Source organism: Mauremys reevesii, linkage group 2 (assembly GCF_016161935.1).
Source record: "Mauremys reevesii isolate NIE-2019 linkage group 2, ASM1616193v1, whole genome shotgun sequence".
NCBI lineage: Eukaryota > Metazoa > Chordata > Testudines > Geoemydidae > Mauremys > Mauremys reevesii.
The window spans coordinates 20,558,523-20,578,180 of record NC_052624.1 but is presented as its reverse complement, the minus strand read 5'-3'; the positions used below and the strand labels follow the sequence as shown (position 1 = coordinate 20,578,180).

The 19,658-nt window shown below is 41.5% G+C and overlaps 1 protein-coding gene across 2 annotated transcripts in view; it reads left to right on the top strand.

The window, feature by feature from the left end:
* PTPRN2 (protein tyrosine phosphatase receptor type N2) overlaps positions 1-15,407 on the top strand; it is a 940,168-nt gene extending 924,761 nt beyond the window's left edge. For both annotated transcript variants that reach the window (XM_039523677.1, XM_039523678.1), the window contains 2 exons: positions 5,638-5,711; positions 13,642-15,407. In XM_039523677.1, the coding sequence (XP_039379611.1) occupies positions 5,638-5,711; positions 13,642-13,713 (146 nt within the window). In that variant the 3' untranslated portion in view covers positions 13,714-15,407. The remainder of the gene's footprint in view (positions 1-5,637; positions 5,712-13,641) is intronic.
* The last annotated feature ends 4,251 nt before the right edge of the window (positions 15,408-19,658 follow it).

Below are 19,658 nucleotides of genomic sequence, written 5' to 3'. Positions count from 1 at the left end.
AAAACAGGATAAGGAAGAAAGAAGAGGTCCCACTTCCTCCCTGCAGAGCCCTTTATGGCTGGCAATGGGGTCTTTTAGCCTTTGTCCAGTGAGGATCATAGATGGAGTTGGAGTTATAGCTGGGGTGCCACTGAAACTAATGATCAGTGACCTGGCAATGTTCTCCCAATATATATACGCAGATTTTGATCAGACATCGGACTTCCATTGCTCTCATACCTTTGTCCTTAAGGGTTTTTTCACATATACTATTTTTCACCATTTCATAAGATTAAAACATGCTCCTCCAAAATGATTCTTTCATGGCATGCCTGACAGACTGCAAGTACAGCAAAGTACATGACTGAAGCTAAAAGGCTGCCAATCAGCAGCATCTTACAAATATTAATTGGACCTCTTTCAGCTTCTAGCAATATCATTGAAAAGAACTGACCTAGGGGCTCTTCAGGACTGTTTCCTTGGAGATTTTAATAAGACAGGTTTTAATCTGACCTAACAAGACCCTTTCCCCTTCAAGAACTAATACAAAATCTTTATTATATAGTAAATATAAAAAGATACATTAGAGAGGGAATAGCTCACAGGAATGAAATTGAACACCTACATGGCACAAAAAGAAATGCATATGACAGGTCATTTTCCGTATTCCCTTTCGTATTCCATTTTTTTCTATTTGGATGAGAGCTTATTCTCACACAGCTATCTCCTCCTCCTTAAGGATACAATGGAAGTCCCCATAATCCCATGTTAGTAACTCACACTCCAATGTCACAACTATTTAAAGAGTAATATAGATTATCTGTCTAGCCCTCGTCCCTATACTAACTGAGCAACTCACAATCACGAATGATTTTAACAGGTGGAAGACATTCCAGACCCCACCCCCAGCATGGTGCCCACTGGAAGTTGGCATCCAGGCCCATCATCTTGATTGCCCACCCCTGAAAACAGCTCTGGATTTTATCCTCACTATACCCCTGTGTGAGAGGGAGAAGTATTCCCTTTTACAGATAATGAACTGAGGCCACAGGGTAGAGTAAATGATTTACCCAAGGTCACACAGGAAATCTCTCTCTGAGCCAGGAGTTGAACCCAGATTTCCTGAGTTCCTTAACCCACCCTTCAGTGTTCTTTGTGAATAAGTTCACATATAGTTTACACAGTTTTTGTCTTTTTCTAGAGCATTTGCTGATGCATCTGAAAGTGGTTTCCAGCATGAACATCCTCCTTAGTGTAATACATGGTTAGCTCAGGGAAGACACTGGACCCATTATAAGGCTTTTGCCCTTGGCATCAGTGTAAGCATGTGTGAGGATATTGTGTAATAAATAAAGTCATGTTTTAGTTGTTTACAAACTTCCTGTAAAGAAATGCTGCTGTCATCAGGGCCTGCGTTTTATGTTTTTTATAGTGCCTGACGCACTGGGACCCCAATACTGACTGAGGCCTCTGGGCATTAGTCGTATGAGTAATATTAACTTCCTGTTTGTTTAGATATTGGGAGTTGCCAATGGGACCTTGAGACAACCTACTTTAGTGGATCTTGACTAGCTCATATCTGTTATTTATTGTATTACTGGATACTCTACTGATGTGACTCTCTGCAGGCCAAACATTTAACCCTTTGGGGGCTGCTAATCAGGAGCGCCAGCTGCCTAGTGCCAGTTCCTACACTGCTGCCCAGGGGAGGAGCAGGGTTTGGAGGAGGGTTGACCCTACATTTCAGAAACTGTTTCTCTCCTTGGGGCAAAATATAATTCAACTTGCGTCTTTCCATGTTTTCTCTCTGTTTAGGCTGCTAACATTTTCTGATGTGGATTGTTTGACTGCTCACTGTAAATGCCTTGATCTGTTAAAAATGTTATTGTTAATTACCAAATGCCGGATTCTGCCCCCTTTACTGCTACTGAGTATTGGTTTCTGATGTGTGGTCCTAATGAGTTCAGTGGGAGTCAGGTACTGCTCAGTGTAAATAGAGATGACAGAAGCTAAGGTGTATGCTGTAAAAATGCTTACAAATTCACCTCTCATATTACTACTGCTGCTACTACTACAGCAGCGACTCAATCTCACAGTAAACTTTGCTCTTAGATACATATAAAACAAACACAGAAATCTGTTATTAAAAGGCAGCCTATGGCAAGCAGAGACCATATTTATTTCATGGAAGACCCTGGCTATGAGGTAAAATATCCAGTTTAGACATTGCCCTTGTAACTTTATTTCCTGACGCCAGTGGCATTATATGACAGAGGGGTATGTGTTGGTAGAGAGCAGACACAAAACCTTGCCTTATTGACGTATTCGGCTTTCTCCTTTCCAATTATCTGTGGCTAGATTTGAGCCAGTGCTTTTTACTCTTTCCTATATGATATAGTTTGTTTCCAAAGACAGCATACTGGTATTTTTCTCTATTGGTGGAGCGGATGGGTTAATGGCCTAAGCAGGGCCGGCTCCAGGCACCAGCATCCCAAGCAGGTGTTTGGGGCGGCAATCTGCAAGGGGCAGCAGTCAATGTGTTTTTGCCCCCAAGCAGCATGCTGAATTGCTGCTGCAAACAGCGGGGGGCAGTCGGTGTGCCATTAGGGCATCTCGCGCGTTTCCGTGTTGGTGGCAATTTGGTGGCAGCTTCTATGTTCAGCTGTTCAGGGCGGCGCAGCTTCTGTCTTCCGGCTGAAGACAGAAGCTGCCTCCGAATTGCCACCACCGCGGAAACGTGTGTGCCGCCCAAAAGGCACATGGACTGTCCCCACGCCGCTTGGGGCGGCAAAAACAGTAGAGCCAGCTCTGGGCCTAAGCAAAACAATTGCAATATTTAGGTGTCCTTGGAGTCGTAGGTTCAAGTCCTGATAGGGCTGACTCAGCTCTTGTTTTTCCACTATAGCTTCCACACTGTAGCTTGTGTGTGAGCCGTTCAGATGAGACCTATAAAAATCTACAGTTCTTTCAGCTCCATGTGGATGTGAAGGATTCCATGGGAGAACACTGTGTATGAGCAGGATTTTGACCTAGTGTCCCTAGATAAGATTTCCCTTTCTCCCACTACAATACCTCTTTCCCAGGGATGTCTGCATAGCAGTGATGCTGTATGTAAAGTGCCTTTGTGTGCTCCAGGATGAAAAATGTTATCTATTATGTCACTGTTCTGCATTTCCAGGTGGAAAGGGAAAACCTCAAAGTGATGAAGACCATGAATTTATGTCATGTGTGCCACTAAAGCAATTAGGAAGACATAGTCAAATAGACACAAGGCAGTTAGGCATCCAGCTCCCCTTGATTTTGAATGTGAGTTGGGTGTGTAACTGCCCTTAATGCCTTTGAAAATCTCCTCCTTAGTCTAGAATTGTGACTTAAGCTATTCCGTAGACCAACACACAATATAGTGGAGCTTATGTAATATGCTACCAATCTGACATATTTAGAATAGAAAAAGCCTGCATCACACAGAGTTTTATGAGAGGAATAGTGAGATACATTTATGTTGGGTTTGGCACAATAATGGAATAGAGGTGAAAGGTATGGTAGTGTTTCGGAGGGAGGAGGTTTGCTCACGTAGAGAGAAACTACCAGTGTTACCTCTTGCAATAGATCGCCCTCTTCTGCTCCGAATTTTCTTGTTCCACACGTTTTCTTTCAAAGCAGCAGCCCATTTTTGCAGCCTATGTTCAGTTGACCAGTCTCTCTAGGCATTTAGTTAGGCCCCACTACCATAGTCTCTGAGCATTTCCCAGTCATGGTCTTTTTTTTTTTTTTTAAGAGCTGCAAAACAATTTCTCTTTCCTCTTCTGCCTGTAAAAGTAGCTTGAGTAGGTAGTAATGTATGTGTCTCTTGGGGAAGGCAAGGGGGTATTTTGTCTGATCTTCCTTCATTATCTTCCCTCCTCTGTCAACTAACATAGTCTATGATTAGTAATGGTGTATACGCTGAACACCACACCAAGTCTGGTCTTCCAAGCACTTATGCTCAGATTCAGCAAAACACTTAACACATGCTTAGCTTTAAGCTCGCTAGTCCAATGGTACTACTCATGTGCTTAACTGCTTTGCTGAATCAGGGCCTTATTACCAGACATTATTACCAGGCACACTACCAGGGCAGTAGTCCTGTTGGTAGTGTGTAAGCACCCTGTTCAGCACCATAATCTGTACAATAGAAAGGAAGGGGCTCAATGGCTTATTTAATGCACTTTTCAGATTTTTCTGAATGTTGATTCTCAAGAGGTTTGAGAAATGTATATTGTAAAAATCAACTTTTGTCTGACATTGAAATTTTCATAAAAGGGGGTATGGGAGGCTGTCTGAACATTGGCCAGTATCATTGGATTCCTGCACAAACCTTTTCCCTCATGGGTTATCTTGACATTCTAATCTTAATGCCTAGGCATAGAGGCTGCCATCCTTTATAAAAATTATAGGTGGGATTTTGAAAAAAGTACAGCATCAGCATAACTCTTCCCCCACTGTAGCTAAAGGTGAAACTTTGAAAATCCCTCCCTCACTGTGTGGGTGTGGACTAAGCTACAGTGTTCCCATTAAAATTAAATATTCACCTTGTTAAAAAGGTGCTCCTGTTCTGCAGACAAGGGCAACAGTTGTTTGTAGTTTTCTGTGGTGCAATCCTCACTTGAACTGATGCTTTGCATGGAAATTCTAGCTGAATCAGCTGTGGTTGAGATGTGATGTTGTTTTATTTTTATTTTATTTATTACACTTTTGGAAAGTGTCTTTTCTTTTGGTTTATTGAGGAGATCTTTATTTTTGTCTTAAACATCTTCCTACTTTATTATCAAATACCTCCATGTAAATTCCCATGCAGTATGTAGAGAGCCGAGGTGGCAACCTTTGACCTCTGAGCTGTTCTTGCTATGCCCATTGTATGAATAAAGGTCTATTTCTGATACAGATACAGAAATGCTCATTTTCAGGAAGGTGTTACAAACTGATATATTTTCTTAGCCTTGGTGATTTGTTTTTAAAAGATTTTCATGGTGTTTTTCCCCACATTAAAACAAAATTAAACTGTTTGTTTTAAATTGCCTTTCGTGAGTGTTTTGAGTGTGAATTTTCCTGAAAAGGTGCTATTGAGGGGAACTGTGGGACTCTCTCTCTCTTAAAGAGGATGTTTATGCTGTTTATATTAGCATAAACCTGACTGCAGTTGGCTTTGAGACCTTACAATGTCTGCACCTCATGTGATTTATGGTTCATCTTTTTTTAAAATGTGATAGAACTGATAATGGTAAATGCTTAGGGCTTAATCCTGCAGGTACTTAATATCATGCATATCCCCTGTGCCTGCAATGGAGCAACTTAGAGCAGGAAGCATTGCCAAGATGGGTCTGTAGTTTCTAATAAATATGTTTTGCTTTTGGGAAGTATCTGTCTCGGCATCTCTAAGAATTTGTTTTTCTCTGGGTTTTCTTGAATTTAATGCTAATCAAAGCTGCCCTTTCCTCTTTTTTTTTTTTTCCTATATGAACACAAAAATTGCAGCTGTCTGCCTAGTCTGCTGAGGGATGGATGTAATAATTTTCAATTGGACTGTTAGCCTAAAGGGAACCCGATAGCAAGAGATTGACAGATTCAGCATGTATTATCTTTTGCTCTTAACTCAGCCCAATTTGTGGTTTGTTACAGGTGCTAAAGAGATTGATATTGCTGCTACCCTGGAGCACTTGAGGGACCAGAGACCAGGCATGGTCCAGACAAAGGTACTGTCAATACATCCACTGGGATTTTAAATACATTAAAGGTATTTCACTGTAGTTATTTTCATGATAGAAGAGAAAGGGCATGACCTAATATAAAACAAGTCGCTAGCTGATTACTCTGGTTCCCTACAACTGTGGCTTATTTATACTGAAGATTTATCTAGGCTACTTTTTTTTATGTTTACTGCTCTTTCTTGTAACATCTTCCACATCTATCTTGATTAACATATATGAAAGACAGTCGAGACAGCAATCTTTAGTCTATTAAAGAAAATGCATGCTAAAAAAAGTTCTTGGTCTAATCTTCAAGGATAGGTTATTTTCTTAGAGTATTTGCAGTTCAGTATCATGCGATATGTAAACCAAAGGTTCCAAATCACTTAAGAACATAACTGCTGCATTCAGTTTTTCTGAAAAACTGAAAAAGTTTCAGCTTACAGGATATAGTTCAGGAGGAAATCAAGCCCTTTAAAGGGGAGTAACAGTACACAGGCCTGTTTCTGAAATAATGCATTTTGCACACATGATGGTTGAAACCTTGTGCTTCCTTTTAAATGCTTGTCGTCTGTTCTTTTATATACATATTGCATGGTAGGCTACATTTGTATCTTCTGGTGAAGTGCAATAAATATAATTTACTTGTTTGTTAATGGGCACAGTGTGCAACACTCATCAATTTACAAAGAAAAGTGTTATTCTGTTTTATATGCATCTCAAATTTGAAATTCATCTTTGTGCTGCTGCTATAAGTAACATCAATTAAAAGATGGAAAAATACCTTGGGTTATCCTCACTTGCTGCTTGTTAAGAGCTACAATGATAAAATGAAAGTTTGTAGTTATGTATGACATTAAGGAATCTCATTCATGACGGGGAGCGTCATGAATATCTATTTAGATATTCATACGTTACATTGGCAGAAAATGGCATCATTCGTTTTTTTTGTCCTAGTCTGGAGCCTACAGTGTGGGTAAAAGGACCACAAAGAGCAATGATGTGACAGGGTCCCACAATTAAGTAGGTACTGATGGAAATATCTTCAACATATGGGAAGTGAAAGTTGCTGCTGGGTAGTTGTGGAACAGATGGTTTTCTGAACCAGACAGTTCCATAATTTTTCTTGAGGAAGTAATGGATTCCTCCCAATCCCATTCATTTCTGTTCCCTATCTAACCTGGGAAAACTGGTGTTGGAGAACTGTCAGGGATATTTTTGTGCGATTTCAGCAGGTGGAGGAAGACTGATGCTCATTGGGTAGTTGAAGTTGTCCAATCTTTATCTGCAAGTGAGGTGGAAAGTACAGTAGAACCTCAGAGTTATAAACACCTCAGAAAGGGAAGTTGTTCGTAACTCTGAACAAAATATTATGGTCGTTGTTTCAAAGGTTTACAACTGAACATTGACTTAATAGAGCTTTGAAACTTACTTTGCAGAGGAAAAATGCTGCTTTTAACCATCTTAATTTAAATGAAACAAGCACAGAAACAGTTACCTTACTTTGTCAACTCCTTTTTTTTAGGGCTTTCCCTTTTTTAGTAGTTTACATTTAACACAGTTCTGTACTGTACAGTATTTGCTTTTTTCCATTTCCGTTCCCTGATTGCATACTTACAGTTCCAAATGAGGTGTGTGGTTGACCAGTCAGTTTATAACTGTTTTTCATAACTCTGAGGTTCTACTGTATCACAAATTCTTCTTTTACTCTGATTTTCAAATTAGAAAAAGCAATAACATACAGAATCTAATTGAGCACGTATTTGATTCCTAGAAAAAATGTAAATCCTGACACATACTGTCAATGCACCCACTGTACATGTCAGTCTTTCTGTTGAATCCTTACTCTGGCATTCCTTTCTGTTGATTTAAAAGGGTACGTTACCCTCAACACCACCACCACCACGTTCCTAAACTACAGAGTAGGAAAATGGAATGTAAACTTATCTGGGCTTGATCAGCTGATCACATGGAAATGTAACGAAGTGGGTATTCACCCATGAAAGCTTATGCTCCAATACATCTGTTAGTCTATAAGGTGCCACAGGACTCTTTTGTTGCTTTTTATGGAAACCTCACTGATCGTTACACTTCAGTATGGTGTTCTCCCCTTAAAACGTGTAGCTGGAGAACTTTCATAAATAAAATTAATCTGATGCTTTGAAATACTGAATACTGCTCATCTCTCTTGTCTCTCCCTCCACCATTATCATCTTCTCAGAACTGCCCAAAATCACTTATTCAAGCTAGCATATTGTAAATCGTAAATATCTGGTTACATGCCAGTGCTATGTTGTCCTCAGAGATTTATTTATTTATTTGTATTTAAACAAACCCATGTGCTTTCCCAGCTGAATACAAATAAGGAATATCAGGCTCTTGGAGTAATTTAAAACAATGGATTAAAAACCAGGTTAGAATGCCAATTACAGAATGTCCCTAGGCAAATATGTACTGAGTTACTTCAGCAATGTCATTGCATTTCCAGCAGACAGTGCTCCACATTTTCAATAATCATGTGAATGATTTGTTAGCAACATATTGTCTGTAAGAAACAATCTTTTATTCAAAGGCACGGTACATAATAAACATAAACAAAATAATCATTCTGGGTTTCTGATGGGTACAATAAATGTTGCGTGGTTTTGGGTTTTTGGTTTGTTTTTTTTCAGGGGAAATCACAAAATATTGTTGAAATGTCACATGTGACATGAAAGAGTAATGAATGAGTATAATCTTTTGGGATGAGAAAATTCTTCCTTCCCTTCTCTTTTTCCCTTACCAGATCTTCCTTCCTGAAAGCTGGAATATTAAGTCAAGGCTCATCACTGTATCACATATAACACATAGCCAGTGGTTTTCTTCCCAGTTTTTACTTGGAATCAAAATTAAACACAATTGTATTGCTCTTTTTCTAAGATACTGGATTTATTCTGCCTCTGCATTAGAGATAAAACCAAAAATCCCTTTCCAGCTCTGATCTTTACCCCAAGTTTGCCCATCCAGGCTCAGCTCTACTTATTCAGTCTTGTATTGAGCTGTAACACATGTTGATTGTAGCACAGCTGAATATAGATTAACAGAGTGGGTCTCTTAAACATTGCTAAGATTAAAGTTCATGTTCTCTAGATGTAGGAGGTTTAGCTTAAAGGTGTGGGAGAGGTAGGTTAGATGTTTTTTCTCTCTAAAGATTAGCCATGGGCATCCATGGAAGCTATAGCATTTTGAGTTCGCTGTGCCTGATAGACGTAGCCCTGTGCTGGGGAAACAGTGCTGCACATCAGTTGTACCATCCCTTTCACTGCAGTATTGTATGGTTGGTTTTAACCCTAGATGGTCAGGGGTTTTCTTTGTAGGTTAAGGTGCCTAATTTAGGTCCAAATCCTCAGGTAGTATAACTTGGTGTAGCTCTATTGAAGTAATCTCCAAAGCTCCATCTCTGGCCCTTGGTCTTCATGTTAGGTTCTCCTGTAGCAGAGTAACTTGTTCCGAATAAGTAGAATTATGTGCTGTGTTCGTGTGTGCCCCTACAAATGTATGTCCAGGTTTCTTGCTTCCCACTCTTGGCCTTCTGCTGCTCATGCTGCCCTCTTATGAATTCAGTGTGCTGTATCAGCACCAGCATCCCATTCCTGCTTCTCCTGGGTGGCCACCAGCACTTCAGATTTTACTTTAATCCCCGTAGACAAATCATCCCAAGTCATGGGGTAGCTTCTGTATCTGAACATCATCCTTCCATGCCTAGCAAGGGTAAGCCATCACTCTCTAGGGCTGATTGACAGCTAATTCCATCCTGAAGCTGCACATGTGTGCTAGTTTGGCTATACCTGTTGCCAGGCTGACTGCACAACTCATGATCTCAGATGTATCTGAGAAGTTATTCTAGTTCCCCTGCCACCCCATTCCTTTCCAGGAACTGTGTCCTTACCTATGTCTCATTGTGGCACGATACGGTTTTCTAGTCAATGTAGGCATTGGCTCTGCAATGTACTGGGTGAGGGTGTAGAAGTCTGACACTGAAATGGGTAAAGTACAAGTCGTCATGTATTCTGTGGCGTCTGAAATAGCCAGTTGAAACATTTTTAGTGTAATGAAATTTTCTTGAAATATGTTGTTTTGTCAAAACCCAAACACTTTTTTGGGGGAGAGAGAGATACTCACGTTCTTAGCTTGGTAGTTAGAGCACCTGGAAGGTGGGAAGACCCAGTCAAGTGCCTGAATCAGAGAGAGCTGGGATGAAAAATTCTGCTTTGAATCAGGGAGAACAGGGAGTTGACCTCATGTCTCCAACATCCTGACCACCAGGCTTCTGTCTCATGGACATTTCGACACTTGCATCATCAGAGAAAATGGACATTTTGATACAATTCCATTTTTTTTTTAAAGTTCAAAAGGTTTTGTTCCAAAGTGGAATGAAAACAAATTTGAAAACCTCGACAGTTGATATGAACCAGAATTGTCATCTTCCAGTTAGCTCTATTAGCTGTGAGTCCTCCTAGCCTTCAATCCTTCCATTAGCTTTCCACCTGGACCTGGGGTGGAGTATTGTGGGAGACAAAATGCAATTGCATATCCTTAGTCCAATCTTCAATAATCACCTTGGGGACTGTCTGTTTCCAGAGGCCATGAGCCACTGCTGCATTGGCTCGTATAGTCTGTGGACTTCAAGCCCATTGTGCAGCACTTGTCATGTAGTCAAAACCAAGGGGCTAGAGGGTACTTGTATTTGGGACTTCCCTCACCTCTGGTGACAGATATTACCCTATTGAATGGAGGTATTTGCATTGGTGGTTCCAATCCATATTGTGCAGAGCACATCTGAGCTATGGTCACAGTCCTTCCCCAATGTTGTGTATTTGGTTGTCATGGTTTTTGTTCCTATGGCAACTGAGTTAGATTATTAGGGGATAGCCCAGCCAGCTTCGGCCGGTTGGGTGAGCTCTGTGTCTATAAATAAAATGGTAGTTTTGTTAGCTGTCTGCTCTTTGGCCTCAAGTGATTTCTTCCTAAACCGGCTGCCCCCAAGGATATAACACCCAACAACCCTGGCTTTCTGTCCCAGTCCTGTTCTATGCATGTTCTTAAACCATGTTAATCCTTGTGGTATCTGAGTGCAGTTGGCCTGCATGTTCTTTCAGTTCTCCTCCTGCTTTCCCCCTTTGTTCCCAGCTTGTCCTGCCTTTCAAAGAGTGATCCTCAGAGCAACCATAAGAAATGTAGCCTGAAATATTGTATTTACTTGCATAGGCGGCAGGTTAGTATAATTTTGGGTGGGGCCCAAAATGGTGGTGCCCCACCCCACTCCCGCCCTGTAAGCCGATATAAAATGAAGCTACAACGCGTCAGTGCCACAAGATTACAAGGTTGGAGAAGGGGTAGGGGGTTCCAGGGGCCAGTCAAGGGACAAGGAGCAGGGGGGGGGGGTTGGATGGGGCAGAGGTTCGGAGGGGCAGTCAGGGGACAGGCAGCAATTGGATAGGCATGGGAGTCCAGGGGGTTTATCAGGGGACAGGTAGGGGGTGGGGTCCTGGCGGGAAGTTGGGTGGGGTCTCAGGAGGGGGCAGTTGGGGACAAGGAGAAGGGAGGCTTAGATAGGGGCTGGGGTCCCAAGGGGCAGTTAGGGGCAGTTGTCTCGGGAGTGGGTAACGGGGGACAAGGACCAGTGGCGCTTAGATAGCGGGTGGGGGTCCGGGGAGGGGGCAATCAGCAGCCAGGGGCTGGGATTCAAAGGGCTCTGAGCTGCTGGCAGCCGCGGGGAGCCCTGAGTCCTTTAAATCCCAGCCGCTGCGGCTGGGATTCAAAGGGCTCTGGGCTCTCTGCCCCTGCGGGCAGCCCAGAGCCCTCCGATTCCCAGCTGCGGCTGAGATTTAAAGGGCTCTGGGCTCCCCGCGGTTGCAGGCAGCCCAGAGCCCTCTGATTCCCGGCCGCGGCTGGGATTTAAAGATCTCTGGGCTCCCCGCGGTTGCAGGCAGCCCAGAGCCCTCTGATTCCCAGCCGCGGCTGGGATTTAAAGGGCTCTGGGCTCCCTGCCGCAGCGAGCAGCCCAGAGCCCTCTGATTCCCGGCCGCGGCTGGGATTTAAAGGGCTCTGGGCTCCCTGCGGTTGCAGGCAGCCCAGAGCCCTCTGATTCCCGGCCGCGGCTGGGATTTAAAGGGCTCTGGGCTCCCTGCGGTTGCAGGCAGCCCAGAGCCCTCTGATTCCCGGCCGCGGCTGGGATTTAAAAGGCTCTGGGCTCCCTGCGGTTGCAGGCAGCCCAGAGCCCTCTGATTCCCGGCCGCGGCTGGGATTTAAAGGGCTCTGGGCTCCCCGCGGTTGCAGGCAGCCCAGAGCCCTCTGATTCCCAGCCGAGGCTGGGATTTAAAAGGCTCTGGGCTCCCCGCAGCAGCGGGCAGCCCAGAGCCCTCTGATTCCCAGCCGCGGCTGAGATTTAAAGGGCTCTGGGCTCCCCGCGGTTGCAGGCAGCCCAGAGCCCTCTGATTCCCGGCCGCGGCTGGGATTTAAAGGGCTCTGGGCTCCCTGCGGTTGCAGGCAGCCCAGAGCCCTCTGATTCCCGGCCGCGGCTGGGATTTAAAAGGCTCTGGGCTCCCCGCCGCAGCGGGCAGCCCAGAGACCTCTGATTCCCTGCCGCGGCTGGGATTTAAAGGGGCAAAACCTAGCTCCAAATATTGGTGGAGCAGAGCCCCTGATTTTGAATATTCCTGGGGCTTTAGCTCCACGAGCCCATATAAGTTGGCGCCCATGTTTACTTGAACCTTTCCAGTGTCTGTTTGAAACTCTGGATGCTTTAGATTATTTTAAAACACATGCAAAGTGTGAAATAAAACTTTTTAGAATACTTTGAGCAGATCCACTATTCATTCCACGCAACTCGTGACTCCTTTTTGTGTGAACAGACTGGACAGTCAAATATAAAAAGATTTTTCATGTAAAAAACAAAAACAAAAAAAGTAGATGCAGATTCTAACATTTCAGTAAACTAAATTTCTTAGCAAAATAGTTTTGCTTAGAAAATAGAGATGAAAATTAAGTTTACATATTCTCTCTCTCTCTCTCTCTCATATACTGTCTTACTGTATCCCAGTGTCTTCACACCTACTAACCTTGAGGAAATGAAACTTCTCTGTCCTTATCTGAGACTAGAATGTGGTAGATATGTGCATTCTATAAGGCAGGTGTGTGTGCCTGCAGCCTTCCCACTTCTGGTTGTGATTTCATTTGATCACTCAAGCCCAGGTCACGTCAGTATTTCGAAAGCAAATCTCCGAAAATAATCCAGTACAGAACTGATTTTTAGTAATTTTGGCAGTTGTGTTTATTGTAAAGTCAGTAGCAAAGAAAAGCTCCTTTCAGACAAATACTCCCATGTTTTTAAATGACAGGGTAGTGATTGAAGAATGCTTGGTAATTTGTTCCAGGTATTGTGTGCTGAAAAATCAAAACGTTACAGTCATTGTTTTCTTACAGTGTGCATAATGTGGGGAAAGATTTACTGTAGTTGTTAGTCTGGAAATGCTGGGGTAAGGAAGCAAATCCAGTGCCCCACCTATTCCCATACGTCAATCATGGATATTTAACCAGTTTCCATCTGTCAGATGGAAGTGGATAGTGATCAGTTGCTCACAGACCTTTCTGACCATGCAATTGTAATATGTCATTGTATGCTAATATCCAGCAGTAATAACAAGTGCTTCTTGCTTTCTGCTATCTGCATTTTTCTCTGTGAAGAGGACTGTGAGTTGTAAGATCCTGTCAAATGTGGTATATTGCACCAGTAATCTCAGAACATTTTGTTCCTTTCCATTGGAAAGTGCAGTTCATCTTGCATATTCATATTTTTAAATATCTTGAGGATGCTTCACAACTGAATAGTGCACCAGGCTTCCTTCCTGGAATGTTTTGTTTTATTATTCAGACTGTGTATTTGTTCTCTCTACAGGAGCAGTTTGAGTTCGCATTGACAGCGGTTGCAGAGGAAGTGAATGCAATACTCAAGGCACTTCCACAATGAGCGGTTCCGTCTCCTTGAGGTTCCCTGAGAATCCATCGCTCATTTCCTTATTCTCAGTCCCTGTGAATGTTGTTGGAAACCGTGACCTGACCTTAACTGTGTATCTTCTATTGTAACCACATAGTAATAGGGTCCTTACAAACTTCTATAGCCAGTAAAAGTTCAACAGTTAAAATGTGTATTCTGCTTCTGTTTTTTAAAATTTTAAAAAAGATACCTTGAAGCCTCGGATTAAGTGACAGAACAATCCATCTAATTCCTTTCACACCCTGAGAGGCCTGAATTTCACACTTTGAAAGCACACGTTCATGTTCTTAATAGCAAATATACAGTATTGTGGGTAATTAGTGCAGTCAATATATTCTCAGAAAACACAGTGTTCTGTTATATTTTGTAACTTCTCAGAGGCTGAATAAGAAGAGCAAGGGGCCTGAAAAGGACTGGGATTGTTCTTACACAATACCAAGCAAGAGCATGAAACAATGCTGTGTGTGTTAGTAAACACAGGTCTGGCCTCTTGCACAAAGAGGCTGCGCCTTTTCATGCTGGGCTTTGGCAAGCAAATGTTTTCTTAACTGTTGTTTACTTTTCAGCTTTGTGCAATCAATGGGAGAAAACCTGAGCTATAAGTAAATAGCCCTGCACAGTTGTCACAACTACAGAGAACAAGTGGGTCACATTAATGGGAACCCAATGTATAAAGAGCACAACAACACTTATTATGTATCACTGGCCTAGCAGAAAAGGAAGCGGGATAGTCTAACCTCAAGAAGTGAGTTGTAGGCCCCATATAGCAGCTGGATGAATGGCCTGAGCTGTTATGAAAGCAGATTGTTGATTTTATAGGATTACTGGAGAGAATGGGAGCTTCTTTATACTTTGGCATTAATTTTTCCCCCCTAAAACCATGTTGTTACCATTCTTTTTAGACCAGAAAGGATATTTCAGTAAATGCATTCCAGGCATTCCTGCCTGAAACAAAAGTTTTCAATCTACATTTGTATGAATTTGTCTCCATGCAGACACTGGTTACATCTCTCTGCAATATTTCTGGTCTTTCCCCATTCTAAATTATACATATCATTTTAATTCATTATTATGGGAGGAAGAAATGTGGGTAGAATTTCTAAGGTTCTTGTGCTCTAAATTCTTATACCTATATGCTAAAGTATGTCTGGAGACGATCCAGTGATGTAACTTTGCTTAAACACACCCACATTTTTCATTGTTTATTTCTGGGGGGGAAATAAAACTGCTGATAGAAACACTTTGATTTATTCGAATGAGAGACTATGGGTAACGTTTTTAAAAGTGAAGTGACTTGGACTCCTAAGAGTAACTCCTTTTTGAAAATGGGACTTAGGCCCCGTAGATGCTTTTGAAAATGTTACCTAATATGGTTGTAGTTTCCAAGTTTATATTTTTTCAAAATTACTTGAAAGTGTTGTATGCTTTTAATTGTGCCAGGTTAAACGATTTGATTTCAGAATTGCAAAATATATCAATGGTTTTAATTGTGGGGTCTTTTGTAAATCACTATTCAATGAATTGTTTAAAAAATAGCATTGTAGTTTTGCTAAAAGAGAGGCGACAGGCACCTGTTGGAATTAAATAACATGTTGCAATTTTGTGTTGTAGGTATGGATGTTGGTGATTTCTTCTTTTTGGTGATTAAAGAGTTATTTCAAAAAGCGCCAGACGTGTTACTTTTCTATGTACGTTTTTGTACAGTCTTCTCAGTGTGTGCTGCTACTGCTTAATTTGTGCATCCCATTACCCTGGCAGTATAGAGCAGTTACTGCAGATGCCATCGTCCTCTTAAGTACACATACTGTATATTAAGCCACATGTTTATTTTATGGCATAAGCATTTTAGAGCTTTCCTAGCAATAACTAAAAAAACCAATGGGGTATGAATGAGAAAATTGCCTTTTTCATTTGATAATTTAGGTTCAACAGGACTCCTTTATTACTTTAGCTAACACAAAATTGCAGATCAGGGCAGATTAAATCAGTTTGAACAATATCTGCCAGTGTTTGAATTAGATTTATTGTGGAGACAGTGTGACATGGCTTTCTGAAAATATAGGTAGCTACATCCAAACCAACCTACCGAAGATTCAAACTTGGTACATCCTGGCCCCCACCTCCTGTTGCCAAATGGAATGGTCTCACTGCAGGGATGCTGTTTTCTTACTGACTGACAACCCAAGGGGATGGTAGCTTTTCAGAGGGCAGATCCTTGCGCTGTGATTCGTTAATATTTTCAGAGCTCACTCTCCCCATACCCACGGCAAACCTGAGTGGCAGTGGCAATCCTCAATTCCTCTGGGTTTGTAAAGCACTTCATGATGCTTTTCCAAACTGTTACAATTTCTGTTTAAAGTTCAACCTAATTCTTCTGCAAATATTTAATCATGATATGTTTCAGGTTAATAATGTAAGGGTTATTCCTATTAATTCAGAAACGGCTAGAGCAGGAATATAATTATCTATTAAATTCCATAGAATTGTTCAAACTACAGAAAGATGATCATCTTTTCATTAAATTATATAGGTTTTCTATAGAATCCCATTTAAAACTCAATTGTTTTCATCCTGATTAAATACTATAGTACTTCTCCATAAGGTCAGGAGGTGATTATAACCTTGAAAGCAGAAAGCACCTTCCAGCAATCTAAAAACTATTGCACAGCATTACAAGGCCAAGAGATTTTCTGGCTTTCTTCTTCAGAGAGGTGCCAGACTTGCAGTACTCACTGTAAATTAGCAAACCTAGGGATCCTGCTTGTGTAGGTAGTGTTGGCCACTAATCTTCATAAAAGTTTGGATGAAAGAATCCTATTTCCCACAGTAATAATAAATATAGAATCTATCAGCAAAATTCACATTTCTATCCCATCGGGTTAAATTGTGGTGTCATGTCATTTCATCTTCAAGTGAGAGACAGAGCTTGGAAATATTACCTGATGCAACCTGGCATGTCAGAATGTAAAGAAGAATTTGTTTGTCACATGAAGTTTATCCCTTTTGTAGCAGTTAGCTTAATCTAAATGATTTTGCAGTGGGTTTTGTGCCTACATACCTGCCCTTGGCTCGGTTGCTGTCGCCATTCACCAGCCCATTTAAGTAGCCTCGGTCTTGCATGTGCATTTTGAATCAACATGAGAAAGGGTTCTTCCTGATTCTATTTCAGCAAAGCATCTGCCTTAAGCCAAATAAGATATTGGACATCACAAACCCTCCTTTTTGCAGTACTTTGTGGAGTAGCTTGATCATTGTTAAACTGATGTCCAATATTGAAACTTGGGCTGGCATATGACTCTTAGGAGGGCTGGAATACATTCTATGCATTACATAGTGGCTTAGCTAATCTCATTGATAAAAAACAAATCTACAGATGCTGTTTGTGTGTTTGCATCTTTAATTGCCATGGACCTAAAGCATAATTGGAGAAGTGAAGAAAGGATTAAATTAATCCCAGTGCTGAGGGAGCACCACCTATTCATTGCTTTGAGAGGGCTGCCGTCTGGGTAAAGAGCCCAGGTTTTCCAAGTGTGCCACAGAGGGGACTCCATGCCAGCTCTGAATATGCAGATGTGGGGGAAGTGAGGGCTGGAAGAGAGGCCACTTGATACAGGAATATGTAGCTCCAATGGCTGGAAACACTTGCATAAAGAGCACAGAGGGGATGTAGCTGCTACTCCTGTCTGTAGCCTGGAGAGGCAGCACTGTGCTCCCCTCCTCCCCCTGTCACTCCCCAGGTTTTATGGGGGAGATTTCATCCCCACCAGCTGCAATATACCCAATTGCCTAAAGCCCAAGTACTCAGGGTGGAGTCCTGGCACTACTGAAATCAATCGGAGTTTTGCCATTGCCTTCACTGGGGCAAGAATTTCACCCATGAGCTTTATCCAGCAGTCCTGAATCTCATCCTAAGGGCCTGATCCAGGACCACCAAAATCCAGTGGGTGTTCTTGGTGTTGGATTGGGCTCAGAAAGAATTTTAGCAGAGACTACAATATGCAAATGTAATCCAACAGCAAGGAGAACCGCTCCCCCCCCCCACACACACACACACATCCCCGAGTGGTTATTTAAATGCTTTAAAAAAAACCAAAATCTGATTCTAAACGCATGCATAAAACCACCCCAGCACATCCCAGGAGGCAATGACAGCAATATACCTGTCATTTGTGGGTTTGTGCTTTATTAATCAAGTAGAACATTAATAATAAAAAACCCAACCCACTTTATAATTACTGGAGTAGACATTAATTTAAAAAGCTGTTTATTAGAATAGAAAATAAATATTTGATTAGCATTGTTACAGAACAGTGGCTGTCTTTTAACTTTTCTGCCTATTTGTTTAGGAAACTCTTAGGAAGCAGTTGTGATAATTCACTTTTTTAAATTGTACAGTTTCTATGATTTTGCTTTTTAAATGGGAGCACACTTTATAGATTTGATTGTTATATTTTCTGTTATGACTACCTTGGACCTTTGGGAAAAAAAATTCCCCACCATGATGTAAAGAAAAAATAGTTTGTTTATTTTTACAATAAACCAACAACAAAAATTTACAAAACTGTGGCATACTTAATCCAGTTAAAGCTTGACACTTTTTTCACTAGTCTTCATTTATCATGTTAAAATAAAATTACACCAGCAAGATCTTATTTGAAGACGTTTTGTGCATGCTTGTACTGTATTTGATGGCACACATTGTTTTGTCTTTAGAAGTTTCTCTCGTGCTCACTGGATTATAATAGATTCTTTATATGTATATAATAAAGACAAACAAAAAGATTATACGAAGTATTTTGTTCTACCTCTGTAAAAATCTCACTTGTGAATAAAGTGGCATTGTCTGTGAAGTATTGTGAACATTGCAATATAGTCTGGTGCCTTTTTGTACCTATGTGCAAGTTACTGTTTGAGCTGCATTCTGTATATCTGGGACATTCGCACTTTGCCAACTGAGAACTGCAGTGGTATCTTGATAGGAGCCCAGAGGGCTTCATCTAATTTACCGAAAATGTAGCAGAGCCACCCTCAACTTATTGTGAACGTATGGCTTGTAAAGACAGCCGGTTCCAGCAGAAGATTCTCCATCCTGAGCTGGGTGGAGGTTGTTCAGATTGACAGAGAACCTCAGCCCTTGTTTGGATCAGGAAAGAATCCAGAGTCAGGGAAGGAAACTGATCAGCATCATGGAAAGACATCCCATGTGAGGGGGGAGAAAAAAATTAGGACTGTTTTCTGTAGAGACGAGACAAATCTGGAGTCATACAATAGATATATACAAAACAATGAATGGTACAGAAAAAGGTAGACTAGGCACTTCTTGCATCTCTCTGCCCCTGTATAGGAGACTGAAAGGTAACAGAATTAAAGCTGCTACAAGTAAATGCCTTTTTAGGCAACACACAATTAACCTGTGGAACTCATAGCCACAATATGTCATTGATTGCAAGAGATTAGTAGGATTCAAAAAATATTTATATGGATAATGAGAACATCCACTGTTACATCAGGTAGGACTGGCACAGAATAGACTAGACAGCCAAGCTAACCCGTAAATACCTGGGATAGGAAATAACTTCCCCATAGGCAAGCTTTTCCATAATTGTCCATTATGAGGAGTCTTGTAAATTCCCCTGAAACCTCTGGTACTGGCCATAATCAGAGACAGAATAGGAGACTAGATGGGGCATGGGTCTGACCCAGGATGGCAGTTTTCATGTCTCTAAATTGTGTGTTGTATTTGGTTCTCCTTTGAGGAAGAATAATCAAAATACTTTGGTTTTTCCCCTAAAATAACCATAAAAATGTTAATGTGCAGAAAGTTGGACGGCTTGATAGCCTATTTTTCCTCATCAGAAGAGTCTTGTTTTACATTCTCTACCCTTGTTTATGTAGTTATGTGTTTTAATATCTGCAGT